The sequence below is a fragment of the Colossoma macropomum genome, unplaced genomic scaffold, assembly GCF_904425465.1.
Source record: "Colossoma macropomum unplaced genomic scaffold, Colossoma_macropomum, whole genome shotgun sequence".
In the NCBI taxonomy this organism is placed as follows: domain Eukaryota; kingdom Metazoa; phylum Chordata; class Actinopteri; order Characiformes; family Serrasalmidae; genus Colossoma; species Colossoma macropomum.
This window is the reverse complement of record NW_023494801.1, coordinates 28,925,605-28,952,057: the sequence shown is the minus strand read 5'-3', so window position 1 is coordinate 28,952,057 and position 26,453 is coordinate 28,925,605. Positions and strand designations below refer to the sequence as shown.

Sequence of the window (26,453 nt, the reverse complement as noted above, 5' to 3'; positions counted from 1 at the left end):
CAGATGAGTGCAATACTACCTTACTCACTTACAGAGTCTTACAGTGTCATTGTTACACTTGTTAGTAGGGATGTCCCAATCCAATCTTTTGCCCCCCGACGTGATCCAAGCATTTTCATGTTGAGTACTGGTTGGTACTGATCCAATTAATACTACATAATCAATACTATACTAAAATTGCTTTCTTTTTTGAGTTATTGTGATTTTATTGTGATACAGTATGTTTTTAATATGACTTCATAGTATGTGTAATGTTGCTTATGATCAAATCTGTTCATAAGCTGATTTTGAACGTACCATAAAGGCCTACATTTGATTGCTGACTTGGCTGCCAGTGACTTTAAAATTCTGTCAGTGAAGTAATTATTTTACTTTGTTAACTTCTGCAGATTATGGATAGTGACTGTTTATTTCACCTATGGGACAGTTGTGTAAATAGAAGCAATTAACAAGAAACAAAGAATCGGAAGTGGGTTGGGCTGCACAACACCTGATACCAGCTACCATAGCATTAAAAGATATCCGTTAATGCCTGGATGGGGTCCAATTTAATTGGGATTGGATGGGGACATCCCTACTTGTTACAAACACACTGAGCTCAGTCTTAAATAATACGTATATAGCAACATTTACACATACACAGATTCAATCTAGCCCTTTAATGCTTGTACTACTAACAATTAATGAATGCTACTGGGGCAGATATTTGCTAAGAAGCTGCTATTAGCTTTTATTCTTTAGCAACGTTAACAGTTTTGGTTAGAGCCAAGACACTTGAGGTGACTCCACAAATCCAGCACAAGGTCACAGGATGAAAATCAGATTGTTGTGAGCAAAATAAAAAAAAAATACATTTATTTTCATAATAAACTTCATAAATCTGGTTCTTATTAAAGAAATACTAGCAATGCTACCAATGCTAACAATTAATGAAATATCTTGGATCAGTAATGTTCTTATGTTCTCATTTGTGTACTGCCGTACTGCTAACTATAGGCTTTCATTCTATGTAGCATCATTATAGCACTTGTGAACAGACTACTTGTTTTAGCCAAGATGCCTCAGGTGACCCCAGCAAATCCAGTAGAAGTCCACACAAGGAGAAATCAGGCCAGAAAGATTGTTGTGAATTAAATAAAAAAGTACATGTATTTCAATAAAAACACAAGAAATCTGGTTGTCGTGGAGCCATAAAAACAACGCTAGCAATGCTAACAATGAATCGGATGTCCTGGGGCTGTAAGCATGTGCTGCTAACTGGCTGCTATGGGCTTTCTTTCTTTGTTAGCAATGCTGTCATTTTTGGATGGACTACGTATTTAAGCCGAGAAACCAAAGGTGACCCAGCCGAAGTTCACATGAGGAGAACTCAGACCACGAAGATTGTTACAAAAAAGAAAAACTACATGGATGTCAATAAAAAATATGACAAAGCTGGTTGGTGTGGAGCCTTATTAAAGAAATACTAGCATTGCTAGCAATGCTAACAATTAAGAGATGTTGGCAACGTAAGCATATTCTCATTTGCATATTGCTAGACTATTAGCTTTCTTTCTTTGTTAGTGACATTAGCATTTGTGAATGGATCAGAAAGAAATACAATGGGAAAAACTCCCCTTTAAGGCTCACTGTTGTGACAAAACAAATTCATATTTAATAAAAACATGACAAATGTGTTAGTGTAGAGCCTTATTAAAGTAATACCAGCAATGCTATCAATGCTAACGATTACTGGGAATGTCCTAATGTATATAAGCATGTACTGCTAAATGGCTGCTATTAGCTTTCATTCTTTGTTAGCAATATTAGCCTTTTTGAATAGGCTACTCGTTTAAGCTGAGACGCCTCAGGTGACCTCAGCAAGTCCAGCTGAAGTTCATATGAGGAGAAATCCGATTGGGAGGATTGTTGTGAACGAAATAAAGAGTTACGGTAAGTTTAATAGAAACATCATTCTTCTCTCTCCTTAAACAAACAGGCTCCTAGCAGCCATTGTATCCAGCCCTGTAACTCTGTGGTTTATGAGGCTTAGCCAAAAACAGAGAGAGAAAAAAAAAGGGGGTGGCAAGAGAGATGGAAAGAGCGCAAAGGTGTTGAAAAACGGGGGCGAGGCTCCGTGCCCACACAGGCCTCTGGGTAAACATGGCGAGCGCGGGGGACACAGACCGTCAGAGGCCCACGAAAGCCCCCGTTGCTAATCGCTAACGCAGAGCTGAGGGTTCAGCCAGTGAAATACTGCTACGAGAAAACAAACCAAGGATGGAAACAAGACGTATTTGTCTTCTGCAGTTTGGTGTACACTGATACAGTTGAGTTACCGCATGGCTCGACCATCTGGGCTTTTTATTACTGCTGCTCTACACTTCAAAGAACATCGTCCACAGCAACAAACCGTACTGGTCCAGGATCAGCTCTCAGGGCCCATGGAATTACATTTATTAAGTATAACAGGCAAAATCTGACTGTAGATCAATGATCTCAGGCAGATTTCCTGTCAAGAGACCCACACAACTGTAACATATTTCTTCAGGGGGGGAAAATAACTTACGAAATTAGGTTCAAATGGTTTGGCCTACGTCAAACTATCAGGAGCAACCGTTTTGCATTGTGTTAACGTCTGTAAACGCTATGATTTGTTTTGTCATGGCAGTAGGCCTTAATGCCAAGCAGAGTTTTCTTTAATGTGTGTCTATGTGTGATCTTCAGTGGAAGCCAGCTGTGATACAGTCAACTTTCAATTACTCCTCATATTTTTGTGGCCCAAACTTAACGTAAACGCGCTGTGCTATGAAGATAGATCTTCAAATAAAAGATAGAGATGATCTGAAACTTTTCATCAACAATTTTCACTTAGAAGTTATAGCATTCATGCCTCAGACAAGGACCTGGGATGTATTTTGCCTGCATTCTTGCTAATAGCAACCATTTCAAGCCATAAAGAAACTAAGCAGATGTCTTTTGGAGGGTGGGTTGTTTGGACAATGTCACTTTTGAAGAGTTTTGCTTGAGTTGGATGCTAGCAAATTTAGTGTACTCTATTCCAAAAGGTAGAATGAAGTGATGTTACTGGACTGGTAATATGCCCTCAAATCATGCTTTCTATGTACACGATAGAAACAGAGAATCTAAAGTCATAACAGGGCAGTAAAAACAACGGCAGCTGCCTTTGGGCCAAACTGGAACATCTTAACTAAACAAAAGTAGCCTTGACATCTTGGGTTCGACCTTAACCACAGGGGGACAACCAAGGGTTGCTTATGACTTTAACATCTGCTCAAAATCCACGTCGGGGAAAAAAAATAACACACACACTCACACAGAACCACCTAAATGACCCACATCACCTTCTCCAAACACAAGGATCAGGTTTTCTTTACACCTCCGTGGGGACTTGCTGTAGGTCCAGCCCCTTTCGTTTCCTCTCCTCTCCTCCACAAAACCCCTCCAACCAGCCTTAGAAGTTCACCACATCCCAATGTGCACTAGCCAACACATGTGCCATGGTGCTAGAGAACAGGGTTACTCACAATATACCTTCACAGGCTGTCTCTCTGCACTATCTCAAAACCCGACAATTTAACGATTTTACCAGCTTCCGCTGCGCTCCCAGCACTCTGAGGCTGAATGACGGACCTCACATCCGGCTGGAGACCTGCGGTATGAGTCTTCTGACAAGCCGGTGATTTCTGTTTGGAGGCTCACAGCTCTGATTCAGCACAAGGCAGAAAAACAAGTGGATTCTAAGCACGTTGCAGGGAATTCAAACTACTATCTCAGTGCTAAAGAGCGCAAATCACAAACGACAAGGAGCAATCAAATGTAATTACTGGCCAAGCAGAAACCATAAGCAAAAGCAACTGGAATAGGCAGTTTGATTTTCATTTTGTGCTGCAAAAACACCCCGGCTTCAAACAAACCCATCTCTGGATGGCACTCATGACCGTAACATTGTGTGAAAAGCACCAAACATGACTGCGAGTCAGTGTCAACTTCACTATCCTTCAAAAAATTTTGTGTTACACAAGATCTGTTTTGCATAGACTACACAGAACAAACTATGCAATGGAAAAATCATGCAATAAAATATCAGTGAATCATCATGGATAATAAAAGTTATTTTAGCAATTTTAATGGTGACTCACCATTCCAGCTCTCCTGGCTATTATCGTGTGGAACTGACCATCCGAAACCCGAACCATAGTCATCAATTTGTACGTGCCACTCCCCAGGTTGAAGGAGAACTTCATTTTACCCTCATAGATCTCCAAGGCCAGAAACTCAGCCTTGTCACCGGTCTGGTTGTCATGGTTGTACATGAGCAGGGCATTCTCCTTCAGAGTGGCAAACTTAATGTAGATGTAGTTGTTGTTGGGATCCAGGCTCGGAAACTCCATGTAAGAGAGCTCCTCGAATCCATAGCTGTTCAGTTCACAGTGTTTACCAAATACACCTAGGCAACAGAAATGAGTAAATGAGAATCATCAAATGAGAATCATTTTAATATCTTCAATATCAATCTTTCAATATAACAAATGTTACACATCCATTTCAAAATGTGTTAAAAAGGCCCAACACATGTCACATAACACTAAATAATGAGCATTCCCAACCAACAATGGAACAATAACAATGAATAAACTCATAGCATGCTACATTAAGCTCCTTGCATACAGAGAGCTTTAGGTTACATTTTTCACTCTTAATGTATTTTGATATCTTCCACTATGGCCTGAAATCTGGCCAAGTCCGATAAACACTGCTTGAGCACAGGGCTGGAACACCTGGCTCCTGCAGCTGGAATGATGACTTACCAAACGGACAGTGACAGTAATAGCCTTCCACACGGCTCTGGCAGGACCCTCCGTTAAAACAGGGGTTACACTCACAGTAATTGATGATGGAATCACAGGTTTTCCCTGAGTTCATGAAACAGCACAAATGAAAATGAATGAGGTGAGGATGACATAAGCAAACGATGAAGGGCTGCTCATGTACGGGGCTCCCAGAAACCACCAGGGTTCTCTCCATTTCTGGTCTACTCCCTCCCCCTAGACATAACGACTCAAAGTCTCTCACCTTGTAAACGCACCCGAGTTTCTGAGAAAATAGCGGGTGAAAATATATACCTGTCATGACAGCATTAACTCAGTATATCTGCACTCTCTTCACAGGATCTGGGAGGCCCAATAAAATGACTACACAAACGAATACACAATCACAATGAACAACACAAAACATATACAATCAACACAAGATGGTAGGGACCATGCAAACTCATGAATGCACTGAGTCTGAGATTAGCTATTCTCATTTGCACTCCCTGGTTGAAGCAACATAAGACAAATAGCTTAAGGGACATAAATTCCTTCACCACAACCAAGCCTGCAAAACAGGAAGTTGGGGGTTCAGCAGAAGGGCAGGCAAACTACTGTAAGTCAATAGGTGTAATTCTTCAGCGGCCCTCATTTATCTGGGACCTCAGACGTGAATGCTCGTGGTCGTTTGTTATGGTCATAATAAAAAAGGACAGTAATGACTCAAAGCTTGAGTGAGCCAGAGACACACCGTCTGCTGTGGCTGCATTTGAAGAGTTCCTTCCAAAAACTACAGCCAGCAGCTGCCCAAACAGACCTGATTCAAACTAATGTTATCGTGAACGGCTAAGTGCATTCACTCCCTTTATAGACACCAGCACAGTTGTATTTATTAAGTCTTCAATTGCCCATTACATTTACCAAGGGGTGATGTACAGCACTGTGTTGACACTACAGGAGCTATTCTAATTAGATCACTTTTCATGTGCGCGTTACACTCAACAATTAACAGAAGAGCACTGTTGAAGTCTTTTTCCCTTCAATACTCCATGAAACAGTGGGCCAGATGAACTCTTAACTCACAGAGCTCTTTAAAGTACAAACACACGAACGCTTTTAACTGTGGAAAGCAGGTAGTGAAACTCGACTCAAGTGCACTCATGGGCCACCTACAGTTTTGTCCTTATTAGGGTCAAAACTGTATCATCCCTTTCCCTTTAAAGTAAACATGACAAGTTGATATGCATCACAGCTGATACCCCCCAACCCGTAACCCTAACAGTAAATGGCTTTTGGCAGTCATCACCGCATGCTAGGGTTACAACACCTCTCCAATTGCTTGGAAGCAAATATTTTTCTTGGATCAAAACATTGCTGGATTTGTGAGCAAAGACTGTGTGCATGCGCCTTGCCTAATATCTGCGGTTGTGTTGCTCATATAAAATCTGAATGACTCTTGAGGTGACAAGCTGTACTGTACCTGCAAATCCGGATTTACACAGGCAATTGAAGCCCCCGGGGAAGTTTTGGCACAGTGCCCCATTCTTGCATGGATTGGACAGACACTCGTTGACATCCCTCTCACAGGCCATACCGGTGAAACCTTCTGGACAGGAACAGGAAAAACCTCCCACAAGGTTATGGCAAGTCCCTCCATTGTGGCAAGGTGATGGAAGACATTCGTTGATGTCTGTTTCACATAGACTACCAGTGTAGCCAGGTTTACAGTTACAAACATAAGGCTGTAGGGGGCGATTTGAGACAAGAATGACTGGGACGCTTTCCACTGTCCTCATGTCTGGTCCAACACTAAGGCGCCGCTTGCAGCTGCCACTGTTCTGGCAAGGGTTGTGAGTGCAGGGGTCGTGGTCTACAGAGTCGATTTTAACACCACTTTGCCGGTACAGCACCTCTTTTATGCTTTGGAAGAAGGTAGCTACACCACTTGGGTTGACATACTGTCCATGACCACGTTTGACAGCTGCCATGAGGAAAGTCTGGTTGTTCAACTCAAATGCCCCATAGAGCTGCACCCCAGTACCCAAACCTGCTAGTTGTGAGTTCGCAATATGCAAGAAGCTGAGGTAGTGATCGGTGAGGAAGTTGCTGACACTTTGGGAACTGAGCCGAATCAGTATGCTGTTGTCCACTGTAGCATTACTGAATCCGATGAAGAAGACACGAACATTGCTGTTGACAGCTGCATGGACACCATCATTGCTCCGCACCGACAGATCAAATGTGCCATCTGTGGATCGAGCGTTTGAGTTGAGGTTGCAGGTTCCTGTGGGTATGCTAAACAGATTTGAAGCAGGAGGGACCAAGGAGCAATGGAATGTGTCCTGTATATCTGGATCTTGAGGTTTCACAATCCCCAGGGATCCTCCAGGGAACATATTCCCAAAGTAATGAACAAAGATCTCAACAGAGCGAGGCTGAGAAGGGTTATCATTCTGGTCATTAATTCTGACATGTACAGTTCCTGTGGAGGACATCTGAGGAACACCGGAGTCCTTGATGACCACAGAAAGATAGAAATCACTGATCTGTTCTCGGTCAATCTCTCGACTGGTGCTAAGTTCCCCAGATGAGGTTAAGGTGAAGTAAGTCACAGCTGACCCAGTTGAAAGAAGACTGTAAGAGAAAGGTCCTTGATTTGGTGCCAGATCTGGATCAGTGGAGCTCAAGGTCATCACTGGCGTTCCTGCTCTCTGGTTCTCCATGACCTCTCCAGTTGTTGTCAGCAAGGTGGGACCATTATCATTAATATCCTCTAAAGTTACAATTAAGGTGGCAGTGCCTGTGGCTGCAGGTGAGCCTGAGTCTATAGCCAACAGCGTCAGGTTGTACACAGGTGTAGTCTCACGGTCCAGCTCAGCTGCTACAGACACCTGTCCAGTCTGTGGGTTGATAGTGAAAGCATTTTTCTCATGATCAGTAGTGATGGAGTAGGTGAATCTGCTCCAGCTAGGCACAGAGTCAGAGTCTTCGGCACTGACAAAGGTGACCAGACCTCCAGGTGACAGCCCTTCACTCACCTGAACATCATACAGCTCTTGGGTAAACACTGGAGGATCATTGGCATCAAGGATTGTGATGTTCACAAACACTTCATCAATATCTGCCCCTCTGATACTTCCAGCATTTTTGGCAAGAACTTTCAAAGAGATTTTTTCTTCCTTTTCACGATCTAAAGGTCCTGTGACATAGATCTGGCCTGTGTTTCTATTGATGCCAAAACCTTTTCTCCTGCTTCTGCCAAAAATCAAGTAATAGACAACACCATCTTCTCCTAGGTCTCTATCACTTGCAAATACCTCCCCAACCATGGTGCCCTTGGGTGCAGCCTCTGAAACCTCAAAGTAGTATTGCTTGGATACAAAACGGGGGACATATTCATTGGCTCCTTTGAGTTGAATGTTGACATTTGCAAAGCTACAGCGTTCTTCATCAGGCACATTGAAGGCTTTGACTGTCAAATGATACACTTGTTTGGCTTCATAGTCAAGAAAACCCTGTGTAGTGATAACTCCTGTGTTGGGATCTATTATAAACAGGTCACTGTCAGAGGACTGAATGACGTAAGCCATCACAGCATTGGGGCTGGAGTCTTTATCTGTGGCATTCAGTTTCACTACAGTTGTGCCACTCGGCACATTTTCCTGCACAACAGGAAAATATTCATCAGGCTCAAATACTGGCGGATTATCATTTACATCAGTAACATGGATGTTAACTGTCACATAGCTGGTCTTTGCAATCCATCCTCCATCCGTAGCTGAGATTCTAAGTTCATGCTTTTGCTTTTTCTCATAATCCAAGGGCTTTGCCAAAGATAAGACTCCTGTTTTACTGTTGATCGCAAACAGTCCATCGTCATTACCTGAAGAGATGTTGTATGTGATGAGACCATTCATTTGTTTGTCCTTATCTTTATCCCTTGCAGACAGAGTACGTATTGCAGTACCCACAGTCAGGCTCTCAGACACTGTGGCAGTGACCTGGCTTTGAGAAAACTCTGGAGTGTGGTGGTTTTCTTCTGTGACAGCAATCTTAAGAGTGGTTTTATCTGAAAGAGGAGGATTCCCTTTATCCCTTGCTGTTATTTCAAGCAAGTAAGCTTTATTTATATCAGAGGTGAGAGAAGAGGCAACTGTGACCCATCCAGTCTGTTTATCCAAACGGAATTTACTCGAACTGTTGCCCCCTGATATTATATATTCAATTTCAGAGTTGACACCAAAGTCTTTCTTATCCTGTGCTGTGACTTTGATGAGTTTAGTACCAACTTTGACGCTCTTAGTGACAGGGGTGAAGTAAGAGGAAGATTCAAATGTAGGTGGATTATCATTGCTGTCAACTATGTTTACAATCACAGTGGTTTCACTCATGAGTGGTTTGACACCTCTGTCAGATGCTGTCACAATGAAACTATGCCTGTTTATATTGGCATTGCTGTGGCCAGTTGAGTTTTGATACTTCAGCTGCTGCTTGATAAAGATCTCTCCAGTACTTGAGTTGATGCGGAAATATTCAGACTGAGACCTGATGAAATAGAATATTTTACCATTGAATCCTTCATCAAGGTCTGTAGCAGAGACCTGGGTGACTAAGGATCCAATCTCTGTCAGTTCAGGATAGTCTAGGTAGTAGGATGGTTTGCTGAATCTAGGGGCATTGTCATTTATATCCGTCACAAATATGGTGACATCAGTGCTGACAGTCCAGCCCGAATCGTGAGCAGAGACTTTGGCAATGTAATGGTCAGTATCCTCTCTGTTGAGAGGCCTGCTGATGGTTATGTCTCCTGTGCTAGGGTTGATGCTGAATGGAAGACTTGTGTCACTAATGGAATAGCGGCTCACAGAGTTGGCACCCACGTCCTCGTCGGTAGTTGTCACTCGGGTAACGGTGTAACCCATAGGGGCATTCTCAGGCACTGTGGCACTGAAGATTTTGGAGAATCTGGGAGCATTATCATTCACATCCAGCACACTAATGATGACTTTTACTGTGGTGCTTCTTGGTGGGGCACCACGGTCTGACGCTTTCACACTCAGAGAATATCGAGACACTTTCTCCCTGTCCAGAGGTCGAGTGGTGCGGATTTCTCCCGTGGCACGATTAATGCTGAAGCTGTTTTCCTTGTTTCCATCGATGATGGTGTATTCCAGATGTCCATTGGGGCCACTGTCCTGATCAAGAGCGGACACCACAAGCACTCTCTGAGGGGAGAGGTTCTCTAGAATCTCAGCATGGAATGGCTCTTTCTCAAAAACAGGATTGTTGTCATTAACATCCAACACTGTAATTTCGATTTTCTCATAAGCCGAGTATGGAGGAAAGCTTTGATCCCTGGCCTCTATCCACAATACATATTTGTCAATATTCTCAAAATCCAGAGGCTTTTTGATGGACAGCTCGCCTGAAAGCTGGTCTACATGAAAAGCGTTGTCCAAGTTTCCGCTTGCAATGTAGTATGACAAAGGCCCAGCCCTGGTAGATGTGCCAGAAACCTTTGTGACGATAGTGTTAATGGCTTGGTTTTCTGGGAAGGTGAAGCTTTTGTCTTTGAGTTTGATAACGGGGAAGTCCCCACCTGTCACAAACCTCACGGTCACAGTGGTGCTATCTGTTTTGGGGTTGCTGCCCCCATCTTTCACACGAACTGTAAATGTGACCTCAGAACTGCCAGTCAATTTTTCGCTGGCCGTGATGGCACCTCGGACTGGGTCGATCTTGAACTTCTCAGAATTTCGACCACTGAGAGAGTAGTGCAGCTGAGAATTGGAGCCAGAATCTTCATCTGTTACCGTTACAGCAAACACTAGTGAGCCTGCACACAACCCAATGAGATAGAAAAGAATCAATTATGATGATCAAGTACATTCTGTGAATTACATTCATTTTATTATTACACTTTCTGTAAAAGATATTTTTCAATTACCCCTTTTCATTTGTTTTTACAAAGTCCATTAACCCTTTCTTTAATCACTCACCAGGGGAGGTGGAGGCAGGTATGTGTGTGACATAAGGGTGATGGTGAAATCGCGGTGGATTGTCGTTGATGTCGGTCACTACCACAGACACCATGGCTGAGCTGGAGAGGGGTGTCGGCTGCCCACCATCTGATGCCACCACCAGCAGTTGGTAGCTGCTCCGTGTTTCCCGGTCCAGCAGAGAGCTGGTTATGATCTGCCCTGTAGCAGGATTTATGGAGAACTGCCCATCTCCTCCACTCAGACTGTAACTGTGGAAGAAACACAATGCATAAGGTCAAGCAGTCACTTTAGCTTTGTACAGTTGTATATGACATAAAGGGGTTCGATGTATGAAATATGTAAACTCAAAAGGGACGAATGGCAATACATAGAGAATCACTTTTTAGTACAGCTCCTTATTTAGGGTTATAAAACATCTAGAAATAAACCATCACAAATACTACTAAACACAGCAGTAAAAGCAGTATTTCTCAGAAATACTGACAAAAATAGGGACTGCAATAGCAAACGTTTGGGTCAATTTTATGGCAGTTGGAGAAAAAGCAACAAAAAAGACATATCTGACATGCTGTGTCTGCTTTTGTGTGGTTCTTTTCCCATCATTTACAGAGCAGTCCTATGGAGGGCACTGTTTCATCCTTCCAGAACACCACGAGGACACAACTGGGACACATGTGGCAACAAAACCAAACTTTTCAAAAATATAACTTCCATAAATCACTCAAACGTACCCACAATTTCTTACAGCTCTAGAACAAAGAGACAAAAGTTTATGTGAGTTCACTGAACAGCTTTCACTTGTTTCCTTCTTTCAGAGATTTCCCGTCATCCTTCACAAGGATCATGGTCTTTTAGAGACGTCCCAGGAATCCCTCTGACCAAAAATGCAGCATTTTTGCAAGGCCCGACGAGTATCTGGTTTCATTGCTCAGTTTGGGGCGTCCACCCTCTTGGCTCTTTGACGTAAACTCACTCTGACATGAACATGTACACACACATGAGCTTGTACCGAGCCTGCATCAGTGGTACAGGAATTGCACCACCAAAACAAGCAACAAATTAGAGAACAAAGTGCAAATAACAACCTCGATGAAACAACAGTGACATCCAGTTACGTACCCACTACGAACACTGAAATATCAGTGAGTGGGTGAGAGCAACAGGCTGAAGCAAATATCCTGTAATGGGACAGTTTGGGGGTGTATTGAAGGATGGAGCCCCTCAGAGCCCCCCCATTGGGCGCTGGTCTCTCTGTCACTGCCCATCATCATCCTCATTAGCGTTTCGGCAAAACTGGAGCACACTGCTCACCCCCCATCAACCCCCCGTGGAGCGTGGGCTGGTTTAGAGGGATGTTTGACTGATTTGAGCATATGCTTCTGTGTAAATGTGTGAACGCAGCCTCTACGTAAGCTTAAAAGGTGAAATTAAAGTAAATGTGTGTATGAGAGTTCAAATGTGTCCAGCCATAATATCAAGGCTATGAGATTTGTTTGCACCTTTATTGCATGATTGTGTGCAGGGCTTAAAATGGCACTCTGACCAAAATGAAAAAGTGACCATTGCTTTATCTGTTGTAAAGATGCCTACTCACCTCCTACAGTGGTGCTATAGAAGTCCCAGGAGATTTTATGGTTTAAAGACTAGGAAACCCCTCTTCTGATGATGCACATTGAAGGTAGGAGGAACTTTCGAAAATGCTTTGAGGTGGATACTGGAGGCCTGGCCGCTTGAATTTTTTCTCATCAGCTCACTGATGCAGAAAGAAGCCAGATAGCTAGCATAACTACTAGAAAGCCGAACAACACACCTGTATTTATTAGGTTCTGCATCAGTGGCTATGCTAGCACAGATTTTCTTTATTGCAGTGTCGGAGGGTATGCCGCAGTTTCCCATCATATCCACCGAGATAGCGAAGTGACTTTCCCCTGTGACTTTCCCCCATGGCTCAGAGGCTTCTTGGGCTGACCGCTCGAGCAATGCTACACCACAACTATGAGACTGTTTGGACTAGCCGCTTGAGTGATACCACCATAACTTGAGCGACGCTACACTGCAGTTCAAAGGGTGCCTGGTCTGGCTGCTCGAGTGACACTACATCGCAACTATGCGGCTGCTTGGGCTGGCCACTTGAGCGGAGCTACACCACAGTTCAGGGGCTGCCTGGTCCAGCCGTTTGAATGATGCTACACTGCTACTACGTGGCTGCTTGAGTGAAGCTATATCGCAGCTATGTGGCTGCCTGGGCGAACTTCTAGAGTGATGCTATATCATAGCTACGTGGCAGCCTGGGCCAGCTGCTTGAGTGAAGCTACACTGCAGTTACAAAGCTGCTGTAACTGAGTTACTAGTTAACTAGATATTCATCTCTGACGAGACAGCATACATGTGACACAGTTTGTCTAAGTTTTTGTGTGTTTGCGAGTATGTCTAGTACCTAATAACTCCATTTTGGCCCACATCTGCATCAGAGGCATTGACCAGCAGCACATCACTTCCTGTCGGTGCATCTTCGGGGATAGAAGTGTGGAAGGATGAAGAGGAGAACAATGGCACCATGTCATTCACATCATCCACCAGCACTGTCACTGTCGCTGAGCCGCTGAGAGAGGGAGAACCTGAGAGATATAGAGAATAAGAGAAAGAGAGAGAGGAAGTTAAAGGTTGAGGTTGTCAAAATGACTCAATTAAAAGTTACTTTATTTTTTAAAAATCTACATAATTATATCTTCTTAATGATTCAGCAATGTTTAGTTGGCAGTTTCAATCATAACATTTATACTTTAAATTGTTAAATTCTTCTATTCTTGTCCAAAAATAAGAAATGCAATTTGATTGAAAATCATTAACTTGTCATACATTGTTCATGTACAGTACTGTGCAGAAATCAGACATATCATTCATTTAATTTCTAGTCAAAACAGTCATTAAGTACAAGCTGTTCACTTCTCAGGGAATATTATACATAAGATAGCCCACTTGGAAGGGAATCAGGCAAACTGTACTTAAAGTTTACTTCTTTAAAAGATGTATAACTGTCAAGAAATGTTTACTGTGTAAAAAGACATAAAAGTAGCAAACTTGCAAATCAAACAAAGCAGAAAATACAACCAAATTCTAAGACTGAACTTGAAGATGTGGAAAAATATCCCTGGAGATTTTTTTTTTGAAAAACTGAAAGCGAGCCTCCTGAAAGGACAGAAAATACTGAACAAAATATATTTTTGTAGTTATATAATTTATTTTAAAAATAAATATATGTTGTTTTATATATATATATATATATATATATATATATATATATATATATATATATATATAGTTGAAATATTTAGTTGGAAAGGCTTTTATGTAATTTCCTGTTAAACGTATGTTTTCTGCTTTATGAGTAACTTCTACATAATGGCGTTTAGACTGGAAATTAAATTAATATAGGGTGGTCTCTGATGTTTACTCAGTACTATATGTGTGAATCCTGAGCCTGATTAAAAGCCTCACGTATGAACAACAGATCTACATACTTTTGAAAGCAACATACTATGGTCACACTAGTAAAGCTTCTTTGAGTTGAGTTGAGGTCCATCACAGCACAGCACAGACTGCATGCTTTATCTAATGGTTGCCAGTATCAGTGAGGGGAAGGGAAGCATGTTTCAAATTCAAGCAAATCATTTGATGATTTCTAGCAAAACAAATCAAAATTGAATTACAGAGATGTGGGATTAACTGTCTTCTTCCAGTCAGTGCATGGATGTCCTCAATTTGGTCATGAAAATGGGCCAAATGCAAACGTAATTGTGGAATTCATGATGGCAGAATCTGACTGCTTCATATTACAGAATGCCCATATTACTGCATAGAGATCTCTTATAGTGCTCTTGCACTGGACAGTGAGGTATGAGTGGAGCAAGAAATACAAAAGATTAGTCTTAAAAAAGTGCTACAAAGGGTTCTTTAAGCAATGCCATTAAAGAACATTTTTGGTTACCTAAAGAACGCTGTTTTAAAAAGAGCTTTGTGAATCTTTTTAAAAGGTATAAAAACTTTCATATTTATGTCAGGGCTCTTCCTAGAACTTCCTAGGTTCTTTCTTCCATTGAAAGGTTCTTTAGAGAACCAAAAACATATTGGTTAAACACAGCAATCACAGAACTGAGCTGGAAATAATGCACACCATTGAAACAAAATTGTCACAAATTAGGTGGAGCTAGAAATATTGCAGATCACTGATTGGTAAAACATAAATATCACATAATGGGTGGAGTTAGAAATAGTGCAGACCACTGATTGGTCAAACACAGTCTCACATAATGGATGGACCTAGAAATAGTGCAGACCACTGATTGGTCAAACACAGCCGTCACATAAGGGGTGGAGCTTGAAATAGTGCAGACCATTGATTGGATAAGCACAGTCGTTACAGAATGGGTGGACCTAGAAATAGTGCAGACCATTGATTGGTCATACACAATCCTCACAGAAAGGGTTGAGCTTGAAATAGTGTGGACCATTGATTGGTCAAACACAGTCCTCACAGAATGGGTGGAGTGTGAAATAGTGTAGACCATTGATTGGTCAAACACCATCATTACAGAATGGGTGGAGCTAGAAATAGTGCAGACCATCGATTTGTCAAACACAGTCATCACAGAATGGGTGGAGCTTGAAATAGTGCAGACCACTGATTGGTCAAACACAGTCATCACAGAACTGGTGGAGCCAGAAATAGTGCAGACCACTGATTGGTCAAACACAGTCGTCACAGAATGGGTGGAGCTAGAAATATTGCAGACCATCGATTGGTCAAGAATGGTTGGCACTAGAAGTATTGCAGGCCATTGATTGGTCAAACACAGATGTCAGAGAATAGATGGAGCTCGAAACAGTGCAGACCATTAAATAGTCAAACACAATCGTCACTGGATGAATGGCACTGGAAATAGTGCAGCCCAATGACTGGTCAAACACAGATATCACAAAATGGATAGACCTAGAAATAGTGTAGCCTACTGATTGGTCAGACATAAACGTCATATAATGAGTGGAGCGAGAAATAGTGTAGCCTATTGTTTATCAAACATAAACGTCACAGATTGGGTAGAGCTTGAAATACTGCAGACTATTGATTGGTCAAACACAATCCTCACTGAATAAGTGGAGCTACAGACTATTGATTGGTCAAGCATACATGGCACAGGACAGGTATAACTAGAAATAGTGCTGGCTATTGATTGGTAAAACACAACTGTCAGAGAACAGGCAAAGCTAGAAATATGAGCAATGTGACCAAAAGCATGTGGGAAATATTGTGACCACTACACAACTTCCGAAATTTTGTGATGGGAAACGGACACAGGTATGACCATGATCATGGCCTGGACAGTTACAGATTCTGATAACTGTACTGTGCTGTACTGCACTGTCTATTAGATTGACAGCTTTAACTCTGTCTTGGCCCAGGCAGATGGTCAGTTCCAAAACACCTTGGGATTATCGTGAGTTTATAATCTGAAACATCTTTCGTATGCTGTGATCAGAGTTAGAAAAAGCAGCCATCTGTTTTTTTAGGAGCAGTATCTTTCGCTGCCAGATCAGCGTCCTACGCTGTGATGAAACAGCACAATCAAAAAGCACACAATAACGCAGCATAATCTCCAGGAGCTCTGGGTGGATCGGGGGGTGGGGGGAGCTTCCAAACCGCTGGTGAGGTTTAAATATAGAGTTTGCTGCAGGGGGCTATGGGGAACCGCAGCAGTAATCACACTGTGTGTGTGCATCTGACTCTATTTAAAGCCGGGAAGCTCTCTGCAAAGTTACTCAGCGCAGTCGGAGGAGGAGAATCTGCTATTTTCAGCAAAAAAAAAAGAAATCCATGTGTGTTCCCCCCTCCGGTGAGTGATGAAGCCAGCCTCCCTGCGTCTATAGAGATAAAGCTACATCAATAGAAGACAAAAACTAGAAAAGAAAGAACATGGAAAGTAGCTGCAGCACAGAAGTCAGGAGAAGGATGCTACTGCAGAAAGAAGAACAGAGAAGGAAGAATAAGACAGAAGAAAGAAGTATAGAGAAAGAAATAAAGAGGAAAAGAGAGAGAAAGAATGAAAAAGATTCAGAAAAACAGAAAGAAAGAATGACAAAGAAAGAGAAAGAGAAAGAAGATAAAAGAGAAAGAAACATGAAGCAAGAACTATGAAAAGGACAGAAGAAAGCAAGAAAGAATGAAAGAAAGGGAGTTGGGATAGAAAAGAAAAAGGAAAAGTGACAGAAAAAAGAGAAAAATAAAAAATAGAACATGACGGAAAAGTAGAAACAAACATAAAACAAACAAATACTTTGATAGAATGAGAAGGAAGAAGGAAAGAAAGTAAAAGTAAGAAAAAGAAAGAAAGAAAGAAAAAAGAAAGAAAGAAAGAAAGAAAGAAAGAAAGAAAGAAAGAAAGAAAGAAAGAACAAGAGAACATAAAACAGACAAAAATAGAGAGAAAACAACAGAAAATAAGAAACAAACAAACATAAAACAAACAAATACTTGGAGATGGAATGAGAAAGAAGGAAAGAAAAAAGAACAATAGCAAGAACAAAATGAAAGAAAGAAAATAGAAAATAGATGGAAAAAAGGAGACAAAAATAGAGAGAAAACGACAGAAAAGAAGAAACAAACAAACATGAAACAGACAAATACTTGGAGACGGAATGAGAAAGAAAGCAAGAAAGAAGGAAAGAAAAAAGAAACAAATGGAGCTGAAAGAAAGACAGAAAGAAAGAAAGAAAGAAAGAAAGAAACAAACAGACAAATAAACAAAGAAAAAATTAAGAAAAAGGTCGACAGAAAAAGAGAGAGAGTGTGATAAAGAGAATGAAACGCTGCCTCTCCCTGTAACTGAAAGTGATCAATGATTTGTGCTGAATTCAGTCTGTTAGTTTGAGACACAGAGCTGCTCCTCTCTGTATCCTCACTCAGCACAAAGCAAAGAATCAGAACCACAAAAAGACAACAGAGAGACATGAAACGACCGAAAGAAGCGCAAAATGAAAGAGAAGCAACAAAAGAGCCGTTCTCTGGAGATTTGGGATGAGCTGGAGGCCCTGGGTTATTTGTGGATTATTCCGGATTAGTGTAATTAATAACATGTGTTCATAAACCTTTAGCGCGTTGCTAAATCTCCTCTCATCCTCATTTGGATGACAAAGGGATTAGCATATTGCCAGATTAGAATTAGCATTTGTGGAGCATGTGGCTACATTCAGGAAACGTGATTAAACAGGGAGAACATCCCGTGCGTGTGTGTGTGTGTGTGTGTGTGTGTGTGTCGCCTTCACTTGAAAACATTGCTGAATTTGCAGCATCTTTTCTTCAGAATGCACTGAGCTGCTGGACCACAGGGCAAAACAAAATCACCAGAGTACAAAAAACATGCACGTGAACACACACACACACACACACACACACACACACACACACACACACACACACATATAAACACACACACGCATCTATAAACAAAAGTAAACAATTCCAAATCAAACATTCCAGAGACAATTATCGCCAACCATAACCCTAACTGCCAGATCACTGTAGCGTGAGTCATCATTCTCTCTGCACTTTCTTTGTATTGTGCAGCTTGAAATCATAAAACTGCACACACACACATACACAACCACACACACTCACACATACATACATATTCATGCTACACATTCAAAAGTATCCAGACACTTAATCTAATTAGCAAATTTAGCTACTTTAGACTGTGTAATCTCCATAGAAAAACATTGCCAACTGAATGCTCTGGAGCAGCCACACATGAGAGTAAGATCATCTAAACTCACACACCAGCCTTCCTATCCTCAAACAGTCTGATGTGTTCCGTCCCATAACATAACCATGAACCGGCTACTTTGATAGGAAAGGGCTGTTTGACTGACAAGCAAAAGCCCTCAGGGCCTTGTGGGCCTTCACAGAAGGCCTAATAATATCTGGGAACTAAAAATACCTGTACATTTTAGTTTATTTTTTATTCAACAGAATCATGTGAGCATTTACTTTACTGTTCTGTTCTGGATGGAAACAAATGGGTTAAATCCTAGAAACAGCTTGCAGAAAATCTGGCCAAACAGGAATTGTTTTTTTTTGGTGTCTATAGATTGACGTACAACTGGATAGAACTTCGGGAGCTGAAGAGAAGGCCTAAGGAGTTGGATTAACTATCAGCATGTGAGTCACAGAGGAATCGATCAATCATGTTTTGATTTTCAGCAGGCAGGACCAATTTTGTAAGAAAAAAGTAAACTAATCAGTGACTTGTTACAAACAGAAAACAGCTCTATACCAGAACACATTACTGAAAAGTCATTGTGAAACTGCTACAAGATAGATGCTAATGTATCTGTCACACGCTTCAAGTTAAATATGGAATGTCTTTTAAAAGCTTCAAAAGTCTGTGTTTAATCTAGCATGGCCGAAAAATGTTCATACGAATCACACTTAGCTTAGTGCTGACAAACTAGAAAATAGCATTTTAGTGAAGGTGGGATTTTAACATTGATGACCTGAATTGAAGGCCTAGCTCTTATAGTCAGAGTAGTATTTGGGCTTTTTAAGACGCAATGATGTGAGCTTCCCAAATTCTTTGAATCCAACTACAGTACTTCAAAAGGCTCAGTCATGGCATGACAAGTGGGCAACTGCTTGCAAACATTTGCTTCCTGTCAGACAGATACAATGTACTGCATGGAAGTGTAATCACAATGAACCAATCAGAATGGAACGCATAAAATGGCATATAAAATAGTTGTGGCCAGCTGTGTATAGTGTACATATCAGATGCTCCATGCACATGTGAGTGAAGCATCTGAGCCTAAGGTCACCATGCCCAAAGCCAGGCATGGGCTAGAGGGGTATAAAGCCCCCAAGCACTAGGCTTTTGAACAATTCTACTGTGTTCTCTGGAGTGATAGAGTTTCATCCAATATCTTTGGGGTGAGCTGGAGTGATCATCCAACATCAGTACCTAACCTTACTAATGTTCTCATGGTTGAATGCACTAAAATTCTTACAGCAATGTTCCAACATCTAATTCCAACCACATTCTGCCACACCTGCTCCAGTTAATTAACTTCTTAAGAAGTCTTTCTTTGGCTATATCAGATGTATTAGTGTTAGGTAAGGGGCAATTAGATGCTGGTTAAAGCTAAACTCCACAGGAAGTAGATCTTCAGTCTAGACACTGATCCAGTGTAAAGCTATCCCAGAAGAGTAGAGGCTGTTACTGCAGCAATTAATACCCTTGATTTCAGAAGAAAGGTGAGCAGGAGTCTATAATCGTTTGACTTATAGACACTGAGGGTATTAACAAGAAGGAATTTTTTTGTCCCAATTTTTGTCCTTATCATCAGATTAGGATGTAAATTCCTTCTTTTGGGACAGTAAATCTTCATAGAAAGTCTGAAAACAGCTGCTATAGTGAAACTATATTTAACAGTTGAGACTTTAGGCATGAAAGGTTGCTACAGAATCCGGAAAAACGGATGTTTTCCACATCCACGTTGGTTCTTTCCCCATCGCACCGGGTTCCTCGATGGTTTTCCCAAAAAATCCAGCTAGTTTGAAAGTTTGAAAGACTTAATCTGATGACAGACATTTAAGTCTGGGGAGGAATGTATATGTAAGAGCAGGAATCATAGGGGAATATTTGCAAATAACTGTAATAATTTGTTTTCTATTTTTTTTATCTTACAAATTTGTAATTATACTGTTACAGTAAAGCGAAGATGAGGGAAAGTAGTCGCTAACTAATTGATAGTAACATTATAGAAAAAAATGACTTACAGAGATACTATTAGATCCACGTTTGCCCTCCTTTAGGTTTACAATGGTCAGTTCGCCTGGCTATCGGCGATGCTACCAACCACACCCTTCTGCTGTTTGTCTGCTCTTATGCCGTTTCAGTATAGCAGCTACTTGTAAACTTTTCTATCATGTTTTTTCTCAAGCTTAGCGCTACAACTGGAGGGGTGTTGCCCTCACCTCCCTGTTCAGTTTTGGGGGGCCAATCCCTCAATGTGCCCCCTATAGTTGGCGCCTATGAGTGTAGATATACACCCACCCACACAGGCATACTCATACACACATTCACTGACAGGTGTGTGTGAACGTGACAGGTATGCAGTGAATCATCATTTCAGGTAGATTAGAAGATCAGGTGACTGCCTTTGATCCTTTACGGTAAACAAACAAATCTGCTAACGTGTTTGTTTATCAGCGCTCACTGACTGCCAGTTTCTGAGGCCTGTCTCACAGAACCTAACAAGCCCAAACACTCTCTCTCTCGCTCCCTCTCTCTCTCTCTCTCTCTCTCTCTGGGCTTCCAGCTTATTAACAAATATTTTTTTTTTATTACAGCCATTAAAACCACTGATTAAAATGAGGTGCGTTTTCAGCACATGGAGAACAATCTGTATCTGGTGTGCAGCTGCATCTGTCTATGGGAATTGTCACTTAAAAATCAGTAGTTAGCATTTTTCATAGACTTTCACAATAGTGTAGGTCCCCTTGGCAAGCACAGCCGAATTAAAGTCATTTGTAAAAACAATAAAAAAACATCTTGTGTCTTTCAAGGCCGCATTTTCTGAAAGCCACACCACACAGCCACAAACACAAACACTGTTCCTCGTCTCGGCGCTCCAACCATAGCAGCGCCGTTTCCACGCCATTGTTCCTCGTTTGCCTCGTTTCGAATCCAGAAGCGCTCGAAGGACGGAGTTTTTGTTTTGTTCCTGGAGGCCGCTGGCCTGCGTCCAAAGGTTTTGCTTTTTTAGCAGGAAGTGAGGTCATTACCTGTTTATGAGCGGGACGAGAGAGGGCAAGAGGTTCTGAACATGAACCAGAGACACGGTGGACCCAAATAACCCTCCCACACAAACAAGGCCTGATTCAAGAGCTGATTTGTTTTGTACAAAAGCTAATCCATGATAATCTAGCCCACCTAAACCATCCCCCCTAAACACACACACACACATACACACTCTTTAAAAGAACAGTACCTATATATAATAATAATATATCTCAGATGTATTATATATGTGTAAATAATTCAACGTAATATCCAGTGCATGATGTAATATCCAGTGCATGAGGTGCACTTGCATATATATATATATATATATATATATATATATATATATATACATATATAGTTAGATACAAGTTAGTAATTTTGACCTTTTATATAGAATACATATGACTGTGCTCGCAGGAAAAATACAAGAAATCTATGAGATGAAGCATAGCGGTATGAAAGCGACAGGCTGAATTCATGGAGGAGTTGGAACTGTTGCTCTTACTGGATGTACTGGATACTAGTTCTATAATAGTACTGAATTACTAAAAGTAATAAATACATTCTGATGAAGCTTATTTGATTTTCCAATCCTATAGCTATAACAATATGCACTGAATTTTAAATGGAAGATTAATTGATTAATAATATATATATATATATATATATATATATGCAGAGCTTTTGTAAAAAGCAATTTACAGTCAGGAAAATCTTGTTGCTTCTGTGGGAAAGTCATATCTTTCTTTGATTTTCCAAGAAAACTCCCTCATAAAGGACTTGGCCATTCCTGGATGCTGCTTTTATGCCCAAGCATGATTGCATCACCTGTTTAAGATGTTGTTAGAACATTTCACAATGTTCCAAGTCTTAAATTGCCAACTTTTTTGGACTGTTTTGCAGGCATTAATTTCTGAATGAGCACATGTTCACCATTACAAATCTTGTCTTTATACTGTTTTTGTCCAAAAACAGATCAAAGTAGATTTCTGTTTTCATGTGCATTTTACCTACTGTCCTAACTTTTTTAGAACTGTGTTTGTAGTTTGTTGACGTAAGGGTTGGTGATGCAACTGAATTTAGTAAAACGATTGGTCGAAACTAACTTGTGTTTTGACCAATAACTTGTGTTTCGACTTACGCAAGTCCGGTGCAACACAGAGCTGCCACTCTCATTGTTGTATCACACTGACAGCTAGACTGCAGGCTGCAGACTTATTTTTGACTCTCTGACCAATCCGAATGTACGGTCAGATGTTTCTGACCTTACTGCCTCATTCAGAATCCCCCCCTCACACTTTTCACATACAAACACACCCACCCAGAAAAACAGACCTGTCTCACCTTCCTGTCATTCTAATTCAAATTCAGCTCCGCTCTGCTCTCCACTACTCAAGCTTCCTGAAAGCTCATCTGAGAGACAACTAGGCAGACCACCCTAGTGCAGCTTCTCCCCTTCAAACTTAAAACCACATTTATAACGCCAAAATACAGATGAATTTCAGCCTGTAGAAGCCCTTATCGCTGGCAATAACAGAGGCCCTTATCCCCAGCAATAGTAGGAGCCCATTTCCCTGGCGCTAATAGAACCACAAAGTAATTTTATAATAATTCTTTCTCGCTCATAGCTCATTAAAATTAGCCAAGAATTTCAGTTGAAAGTGCAGATTGTAACCTTTTGGTTCACATTTGTATTTGTAAGTAGGCGAGGAGATTTTGTTATGATTTGAATTGATGAAAAGTTATTGTAGTGTGTACAGTCTTGTTTTATGGAACGAAAAACCATCCTTTCTGTTTTTGCCATATTTTCATCATTTGTTGACATCAAAAACAAACACCAAAAACTTGAAAGCACACTTGAACCTCGAACTTGTCAACACAGAATGCTAATCAAATGCAAATGTAAATTATGACATAAGTAACTATGCAATTGATTATGTAATTCTCAAATTGGAAATGTTGTCATTTTCTGACTTTGGCAGGTAATTTTATGCAGTTTCACAGTCTCTGCGTGTTGTGTTTTAGGCCTATCCTTTGTGTTCTGCATGGTCTTGTTTTCATTTTTTTGATATCTTGTACTACAGCTCAGCCTCAGCTAATGAGATACTGCACTCAGTAAACACTCCTAGAAGACAGCCAGTCTGACAGGGATAAAAATTGACAAAACTGACATTTCAATAGTGAACAATAATGTAAAGAGTCAATCATGTTTCAAAAACTGTCAACATATTGGTTTAAGTTTTGTAATTTTAGCCTATCATGGACTTGTGTGCTCAAGCCCAAATACTGAATTTACGAGTCCCGCTTTTTCTGCCGCTGGGAAACTGGCACTGTTTGTTTGTGTGCTACATGAGAACAACGAGAACAGGAAAACAACGATGGAAAATGTGCATAACTGGGTTTCATAATCACAGCTCTTTCACTGGCACAAAAAAGAAAGGCAGTAATAGAGGAAAGATGAGGAGAGGTAGACACACACACACATACAAACACACACCTTGGTTGGGTTTTATACAGTGTAAGGACATGGGGCCATACATATGTACCACATGCTTTATATATTGTTTATGTACCTATATCAGAAAACACAGGTTTGGGCTCTGGGATGGTCTGTTTGGCTTATATATATATAAATATATGCAAAAGTAAAAAGTAAATAAATATATAAATGAAACTATTTCAACTATCTGTTGAAACCCCATGCATTAATTGAGAAAGTAATAAGCTAAATATGAACAAAATAATCATTTATAGTATACTTTCTATTGGGAGGTGTCTCACCCAAGCCCTAAACTCTTAAATAATAAAATAATAATTGCATTTGTATCTATCTATTATCTATAACTGCCCCATGTCACTGCCAAAACTAAAGAGTTTTAGTACACAGGTGGAGCCTTATTTAAGCCACACCCCTCATTTTGGAACACAAAGTAAGACTGCATGGCCACACGGTGAGCAGTTTGATCCCATTGTTTGGACGTGAATGTGTTGCAGAGTGTGAAAATCAGTGTGGAACATCAAGAATTGTCGCTACCGAAACCCATTTTCTGCAATAAAGTAATTTTTTTGTACTTTAATGAAAAATATTATGATTGTATGTGTGTACAACTATTCAAAGTTGTGGTTGCTAGTCATGTGCTAGAGTTCTGCTCAAAATGAGTTAAAACTGTCATTACCGAAACAGAAACTTTCACAAGTTTCACAACTTCACACAAGTTTCAGTAGCATTATAATCATTTTGATGCTGACTGGAATGTTCAATTATTTACTTTATAAAATAAACATAACTAAGTTATAGAGTCCAAGTCACAATTCTGACTTTGAACGAGCTTAGTTTAAGCATTTATATGCAAAACTAATATGTTCCACTTTACAAAGTCAGCACTCTTGTGTTAAGTAACCTACACTGTGCCTCACATTGTAGGTTACACACACACACACACTCTAGGTTTCCTAAGCTGGTCCGTCTAATCTGATTGGAGGTCAGAGGGCAGTGCTGGAAAACAAGCTGCACTGACCTGATGTGGCTCACTCACTGATGTGTGTGTGTGAGTGTGTGTATGAGAGAGAGACAGTGTGTTTTATGTGAGTTTACTTTAGCAGTGATGTCTGTAAACTGTGTACAGCAGCCAAAGGACTTAACAGCAACTGTTTAACCAACAAATCAATTCAGCAAGTCAACCAGCACTCGTACACTGTAAAAAATGACTCAGTGTTTTAAAAAAAAGTGAAGTAACCTGGTCACCTTAAGATTTTGAGTTCATTGAGCTTATAATAATAATAATAATAATAATAATAATAATAATAATGATACAAAGAAGAAGAAGAAGAAGAAGAAGAAGAAGAAGAAGGTTTTACAACCAGATTATGAACTTGTTAAAATTAAAACGTGTGTAAGATACAGTGGGCTCCAAAAGTCTGGTGAGACCACTTGTGAAAGTGCTTCTATTATGCATTTCTTCTTAATTTAATGCAACATTTCTGAGCACAAATGATATTATTAGCATCACAACTTGAGTGAAAAGAACAATTTTTGAATGCTTACATGAATTTAGGAGTTTCTTTGTATTTGGTATGTCCACCTTGGCATGAACTCCACACGTTTGTGCAAAAGCCTCTAATCAGTAGGTCAAATCCACCTGAGAGTCGTTTGAACACAAGCTATAATGGAGGGAATAAGACTAATAAAAAATCTGACTTTTTTATACAAAAGCCTGAAGGTCAATTTCACATATGTGCTTCAGGTTGAATAGTGGTTTAGAAATAGAGCAGAATCTTGAACATTTCTTCTTCGTTTTAATTTTTATAGCTTTGTGTGTGTGTGTGTGTGTGTGTGTGTGTGTGTGTGTGTGTGTGTTCACTAATCCTCAGCAGTGCTTTGTCTCTGATGTATTGTTTCTCTTCTCTTCTCCAGAGACGGGCCAAATACCGATCATATCACAGTCACAGCTTACTCATCCACTACGCAATTACACCATCTCTGTCTTACACACAACACACACACCTACCAGGGATTACAGTTTCCTGCTGGAGACACTTTGTCATAAGGACTCCCTTCAGCCAGTGTAATATTAGACTTTGAACAAACACTTCTAAAGCAGCGCTCTTAGAGACGACGCCTGACCTTTCTAATCGAATCACAGAAGGCCAGCATTAAAGGAATAGTTCAGTAAAAAAACTCATTTGCACAATTTACCCCTTTTTTCAAATGTAGTCAACTGAACCAAGGCACTGATGATGTCTGAACGTTTCTTCTATTAGCTTTGGAAACCTATATTGCTTCAAGTAGCATTGTGCTA

The 26,453-nt window shown here is 40.6% G+C and overlaps 1 protein-coding gene across 1 annotated transcript in view; it reads right to left on the bottom strand.

Moving 5' to 3' along the window:
* LOC118820919 (protocadherin Fat 4) overlaps positions 1-26,453 on the bottom strand; it is a 150,567-nt gene that overhangs the window by 13,798 nt on the left and 110,316 nt on the right. Inside the window, exons 7-11 of the mRNA XM_036589258.1 lie at positions 13,254-13,434; positions 10,814-11,064; positions 6,295-10,650; positions 4,812-4,916; positions 4,143-4,450 (exon numbers count right to left, since the gene is read on the bottom strand). Of these exons, the coding sequence (XP_036445151.1) occupies positions 4,143-4,450; positions 4,812-4,916; positions 6,295-10,650; positions 10,814-11,064; positions 13,254-13,434 (5,201 nt within the window). The remainder of the gene's footprint in view (positions 1-4,142; positions 4,451-4,811; positions 4,917-6,294; positions 10,651-10,813; positions 11,065-13,253; positions 13,435-26,453) is intronic.